The sequence below is a fragment of the Exophiala oligosperma genome, assembly GCF_000835515.1.
Source record: "Exophiala oligosperma strain CBS 72588 unplaced genomic scaffold supercont1.57, whole genome shotgun sequence".
In the NCBI taxonomy this organism is placed as follows: Eukaryota; Fungi; Ascomycota; class Eurotiomycetes; order Chaetothyriales; family Herpotrichiellaceae; genus Exophiala; species Exophiala oligosperma.
In genome coordinates, this window is record NW_015622874.1 from 1 (window position 1) to 6,939 (window position 6,939).

At 48.5% G+C, this 6,939-nt stretch overlaps 1 protein-coding gene across 1 annotated transcript; it reads right to left on the reverse strand.

Annotated features, from left to right (window-relative positions):
• Positions 1 to 9: 9 nt before the first annotated feature.
• PV06_11732 (uncharacterized protein) lies at positions 10 to 650 on the reverse strand (the record flags this gene model as incomplete). Its single annotated transcript, XM_016413444.1, has 2 exons — positions 10 to 397; positions 466 to 650. Coding segments are annotated over 2 exons (573 nt in total), but the record flags the coding sequence as incomplete, so codon positions are not given.
• Positions 651 to 6,939: the final 6,289 nt, after the last annotated feature.

Genomic DNA, 6,939 nt, shown 5'->3' on the forward strand with positions numbered 1-6,939 from the left:
GCGCCGCACAGAGCTCCCAGCACCGTCAGCGGCGACGAGGTAATCACAAGTAAAAAAGTTCTCGCCCACGGGTCCCACGCAGGTGACAGTAACAGGATCCTGTTCTCCGGACTGTTTGGCGCCTGCAAATCGATTACTCCACCGAATCCGCACCTTTTCTCGTTCACAGTGGGAAAGAATGATTTCGGCCAGGGTATGTTGCCCGAGATGGATCCCAGCAAAGTTGTACTTCACTGCTCCCTTGGGTACTTGGGCCATTTTCAATTGAGCCAGCACCTCACCACCTTTGGCGTGGGACTTGCGAAATCTGATCCCCTCATAATTCTTGTGCCCGGCTTTTTCGATGTCCTCGAACAAGCCGACTTTCTCCAGTTCAGTCAATACAATTGGCATGTAACTTCGCAATGTCAGTGAGTCGTAAAAGTAGACAGGATCTAAAATTGCCAGGGAGAGAAAGATACTTACGTAGTCGCACGAGGACTTTGTAGCACTTGCTTCTCAGCTTCAAGAATGAGAACATCAATACCTGCCTGTGCCAACTTTAGGGCGAGAAGCAAGCCCACTGGACCAGCACCAACGACGATGACTTGAGCATGCTCGTAGGATACTTTGTCCGCAGATGGAACCAACTTCTCATTGATAGGGCTCATCTTGTCCTGTGGGAATCGATTGTGTTTAGGTCCGAGAAGCACTGGAGTTGGAAGGAAGTTGAGGGTATGAGAACGCTTCTTGAATTTGTGCTACAGCTATGGCGACGATGTGCATATGACTGCATAACTTTTTTGCATTTTGTTGACCCAATACGGCTTTACTCCCATCCGTCGGCCAAGAGTGGTAGGTAGACACCACACCGGCCTGGGGAAGTTGTCTGGGGTAGAGGCATGTGATTGATAGAAACTTGGCATTGCTATCCCCCACTTCCTAACTTGGACGCAAATGCATCCCACATTGCAGTGGCTACACTTCTCATCTGATGGCGTGCAGTGGCTACACGTTACATCTGATGGTCTAGGACCCATGGCACATCCAAAACCTTCAACATTCCTAATGCGACTTAGAGAGTAACGCCGCTTTTCATGCAGCTCCTACTGCGTCACTGCAGTCACGGTCAATTAAGGCGGCGTGAGCCTCACTGCGGACTCTTATTTTGACCTGGAAAGGGGGTTTGTTCTTGGTCAATTGAGGAATTCGCATCGAATCGATGGGAGTAGCCTGTGAGAATAGAAGTTAGGCACAAGTGGGTCTGAATTAACTCTTTTGGCTGTAAATCGAGAAATACCTTGTCTTCAATGAAATCAAAGCAATACAGAAGCCTTGCAGCGGCAATCCATACATTACTTTCTCCCACATTCCATCCCACGCATACGCGTCGTCCTTGTGCTCTGTCAGTGATTGTTCAATCAGTGGTGGATAGTCAGGGTAGGCGTACCTGGGCCAAATGCCCAATGGCCTTTCAGTCCATTATTCAAGTCGTTGTTGAGGAAACGATCGGGATAGAAACGCTCTGGATCGGGGTACTCCTTCGGATTCAAGGCTATCGCCCAGGCATTCCAAACGAAGACTGTACCTTTCGGAAAACTATATCCCTCGTATTCATCGTCTTGGGTGAGGGACGTTGGGGCTCCGATCTCGGCAATATTTGGTCGCCAGCGGAAGATCTCTTTAACTGTAGCTGTTATGTAGGGTAGATCATCTCTATCGGAAAAGTCTGGAAGTCGCTCTGCATTGTGCCCGCATACTCGGTCAAGTTCGGCCCTTGCACGCTGTACCCAGTCAGGATATGTTGCAGCACCGGCAATCATTTGGCCCAGGGAGACACGGGTAGTGTCGCTACCAGCTTCCATCAAAGTCCCGAGGGTAAACAGTTGCTGTGTCTCGTTGAAGTATTTGTCATCGTTTGATTTCAGGAAATCAACGGCAAAGCAGTCGCTTTGTTGCCCTTTCTCAAGACGTTCTTTCACGTTGTCAAGCTGAGTCTTGTAAACCCTGCCAAGAGTCAGCGAGAACTAAGCAACGACGTAGTTCTACGTGCTTTCGAGTATATTCGAACAAGCGTTCTCCTTTTGGTCTCCACCACTGGAGAATGTTTGGAAGTCGAGCAAGGATGGGAAAACCATCAACGATATTGGCCCCCGGTTGTTGTTGTTCCAAGAACATCTCGGCCGTTTCGAAGAGTTTAGTAACTTCTGGGTCATCGAGTTTCGAGCGGATTCCAAACACCACACTCATAATGACTGAATTTGCGTATCTCCCATTTGCGGAGAACCATCGATCAGAGTTGTGAAGATAATCGTGGAGAAGATGTTTGGACTCGAGATCCTGAAACTTTCGAAAAGTGTCCTTTTGTCGAGTACTTAGAATCTGATGCATCACTTTCCGAGTCTTCCTCCATCTATCATCATATGGCATCAAAACCAAGCGACCTCCTCCAGACATTATATCCTGGGTCATAGGAAATGGCGGACGAGAGGAGTAAATAGCAGCGCGTTTCTCCATCAAGTCTGTAACAACCCGCGAAGAATTGAGAAAGACCCAGGTACTGCCCCCAAATTTCACAGTAAACCTAGCAATACAGGTCAGAATTTTCCAGGGAGGAGAAGCAGGGTCGTACTCACATCTCGCCATACTTCTCGGCCAGCTCCTTCGCCCATGGACCTTGCTGCGTGGGGGGAACTTGAAAAGCATTTCCAAAGACTGGAATTCCTGGTACTAAGGGTGGCAATTTATACTTTTTGGCACTCTTCTTCCCCGCAAAGGTGGTGAGATAAAGTAAAACTACAGCGGCCACTACTAGCAAAAGTGGAAGACGATCCATTTTGTTGAAGGGTCGAGAGCCTGATGAGAAGTGTTAGATGGAAAAGCAATTCTTTGGTAACGGGAGTTGCTACTGAATTTAACTACTAGCAATGTAGTATGAACTGTCTTTTCGATCCACTAGCGTCTTACCCATTTGATTGTACCGAGAATTGCGGCACTTTTGGTTCGGCTTTCTAAGATGGTGAAGAATGTGGGGTTTGTGGAGGTAAGAAACGCCCACCATCTACCATCAGACTAGACTTCATCTGAAAGGAGTTTTGGATCCTTTGCAGGTGCGTGAAATTTAGCATTGGGGCAAGCTCAGTCTTCCAATTTGATGCTTAGCACGAAGGAATGGACGGATTGAGGTAATTTCTCTTCTTTGTAGAGCGACAATTGCGGTCGGTACGTATTATGGTTCTTGATGTTTGCTACGAGATTCGTGCAGACAGGGATACGCATGCGCTATCAACCACCACCAAAGAACTCAGATCTTGTTCAATACATCATGAGTATGCCACCACGCCCTCAAACGCTTCCCAAACACCCACATTGGAATAGTCGTGAGGCAGAGAGCCAATTGTATACCACCAATGGTATTGAACATCTTCGCAGGGCCCCAGGCCGCAACCCAGTCGTTTAGGAAATCTAATAAAAGTCGCGTCAGTAAGAGATGCAGTTGATACCGTGTGCTCGGCCGGGTGTACTCACAGGAGAAACCATAGAACAAGAAGTTCTTCGTGATCATCGAAATGATGAAAACCTCGATGCTGATGTTGCGGAAAGCATCGACCATATAAGATCCCACAGCAACTGTCACAAATTGAACAGAGGCGACCATTATCGCCCAAATGGCTGCAATCCCAACCGCACTCTTACCCTGTACAATGAGATTTCCGAAAAGGAAGTATCCGATGACAGAACACAATGTGGCAAAGGCCATGATAACGAGACGAAACTCCGGTTCGTAAGTGCCATTGTTGCGTCGACTGATGTACTTCACTATCGGGTCGGATATCCAACCACATAAAATGCAGCCTAGCGTCCCACCAACAACTGGGCCGGCGGAGAGATAGCCCAAATCAGTGGTATTGAGGAGATAAGGGGGTGCTGAAAATATCTGAGCTATGACGAATGAAATCCCGACCAACCAAAGAGTTGGAAACGCGATGAGCACGACTGCCCATACAACGGCTGGATTTAGTAAGATGAAGAATGGTCGGACGACCATCTTTATAATAGACTCATCAGTGTAGGTTCCATTCAGGGGCAACATGTGCCGAAAGATGGACCTGCGCTCTGTAGTAGCAGTTGTCGATACAGTCGCAGTTCTTTCCAAGTTCGACTCCTCGACGTGGCCTGATCTATTGGCTTTCATTTCTTCAATCACTTCAATGTTCTGTGTTCAGTTAGTGGTGTCCATAGCAATATTGCTCGCACTCACATCTTGAGAGGAAGTGTCAATGTTGTAGATCTCATTGCGGTTGTAGGCCGTCTCCCACCCGAATAAGACGACCCCGACCCAGGCGATACCAAGGAAAATGGCAAGTAGCCAAAAGACCCAACGCCAGCCAAGATCAGTCGTGATCTTGCCTGCCAGCATGGCTGGCAAATTTGCTATGCCAGAGTTCGAGGTGACATAAATGGCCATTCGAGAGCCTCTTTCATGCACAAAGTACAAATCACCGATGACAGAGAACATGACGCTTTCAAACATGGCCACACTGAGTCCTTGAACGATGCGAGCACCCAGTAGAGATTCGTATGACTGTGCAGCGCCACCCCAGATTGTGCCTACGAACGCACATGTGACAGAAAAGAGTAAAGTCGGTCGTTTGCCATATTTGCGAGCAAGCGCAGAGATGAAGATCCCTACTGCGCCAGTGGCGCAAAGACTGTAGCCCGTGAGGAGCGAGACTTGAGTGAAACTGAGCCCAAATTCCTGGATCAAGATGATTGCCATGGAAGAAAGAATTGGGCCAATGCTGCAAGGGTGATCAGATGGATGAATTGACAATAAGGTGGAATGAAGGCTTACCCTCCAATGCACAACAAAGTTGCAAAACAATACAAGGCCAGTAAAAGATCTCGCTGCCAAAGCGGCCAGTTCAAAGGATCATTGGGACTGCTGGAGGGCTGTGGAATGAGAAGAACGTGAGAGTTCTTCCCTGTCGCCCTCTTCAAGTTCGCTGAGGATTCCACCCATTGTGCATCGTGAGTGTCAAAAAGGGAAGTTCCTGGCACATGCTTTAGACCGCTGCGGGATTCGAGGACGCCGTAGCCCATTGCGTAATGATTTTGGTGAAATAAGGTAGGTGTGTTATATCCTGCAAAAGTGTTCTTCGCTATCCAGCAGGGGATAACGTTGCTAATAATAAGGACGATATCCCCTTAAAAGGAGTACTGCATCTGGATATTGGATCCCCCACACTTGCCAGGCAGGATTGCAGGAGGTTGGAGCTCCCACAGATAGAAAAGACGGAGGCGATGTGGGGTTTTGGGTAGGCTGAAAATGGTTACCTCGAATTACTACTCAATTACTACCACATACAGTAGGTGCCATGACCACGAAGGGCTGGTCGATTTCAAATCCTTGGCCGCACCCTTGGCCGGTATTACCCAAAGGATGAACGCACAACCAGATCTAGCCGAGACAGCTCCACGTTGACCTCGCTATCGAAATCCAACGTCCTGCGATCGGACACACATTCGACTTGTTGGCTCAACCACGCAAGCGGACCGCAACTAAATTCCCGCATGTGGGGAAGCATTTTCCCCGGATGGTCCGGATGGGGGCGAATCCCAGGATCCGGCTTCATTCTCGACTGTGCAAGATCAATCTCCGTTGGAGAGTCTGAGCTTGGGTCTTGCCAATTGCATGGCAAATAAAGGCCCATAAATGGCTTTTAAACTGCGTACGCCCAGATGTCGTGCCTTCACAAATACTAAAAGCTCAAGCTTCACATATAACCAACAATATAACACAATTTTGCAAGTACATTACATCATGGGACCACGACGCATCCTTGAATTCTTTGCTCTGGCATTACGTTTTAGCCTTGTGTGTTCGCAGGGCAATGCCGTCGTTTCAATTCCTGTTCGCGATACATTTGTTTTGCCCCCAACGTTTGTGAGCAACTATTCCCAGAAGTTTGTTGATACCGTGGTTCCAAATGGAACCGTCGAGAATCTGCTTCTGCAGGCTCAAAATGCAACCTATATTACCTATGATGCCGAATTCTCTGCTATCATCGGTTCATCGCCTCAAATCCAGCTCCTTGCTGGCCCTCTCGACGTAGGCTTTGCCTATGAAGCAGGAGTCTATATTCCAGGTCAGAATCTCGTGTGGTTCACAGGTGCCGAAATTGATGGTCCTGGAAGGGTGGTCATGGCGATCAATTTGACCGACCATGAGGTGTACAAACCCAAACTTACTGAGCCTGTCATCACTGCCAACGGCGGGTCGTATTATGAAGGCAAGGTGTATATCACCCACTTTGGGAATCGAACATACGCAGGTGGTGTTGTCGCAATCGACCCGCTTACAGGTGAAACAACTACGCTCGTGAACAGCTATTTTGGCGTCCGCCTAAACGGCCCGGATGATGTGATCTGGGCAGAAAGAGGCGAAAACCGCGCTATGTTTTTCACCGATGTTGATTTCGCATCTGCCTTGAATCTTACCGGACCGCCAGCGCTGCCTAACGCTGTATGGCGTTTTGATCCACAGGCAGAGTCACTACAAGCGGTCATTCCCCGATCGGATATCTCAAAACCCAATGGCATTGCTGTCAGTCCTGGTTACACAAAGTTATATATCACAGACACGCCGCTGTCCGGTTTACAGGGCATGGGGCCTGGAAATACCACAGGATCTGCCGCGGTTTATGTTTACGACCTTGATGATACTCTCACCCCTGTGGGAAAGCGTCTTTTCTCGATTGCAAGGACGGGAGTCCCAGATGGTATCAAGGTTGATAAGCGGGGTCGAATATGGACGGGAGAAGGAGAAGGCATCGTTGTCCGCAATGATGGTGGCAAAGTCCTGGGGACCTTTAACGCCAGGACACTCCTGGAGGACAAAAATTCTCATCTCGCGAATTTTGCGTTTGCTGATGATCGACTCATTGTACTAGCGGTAAA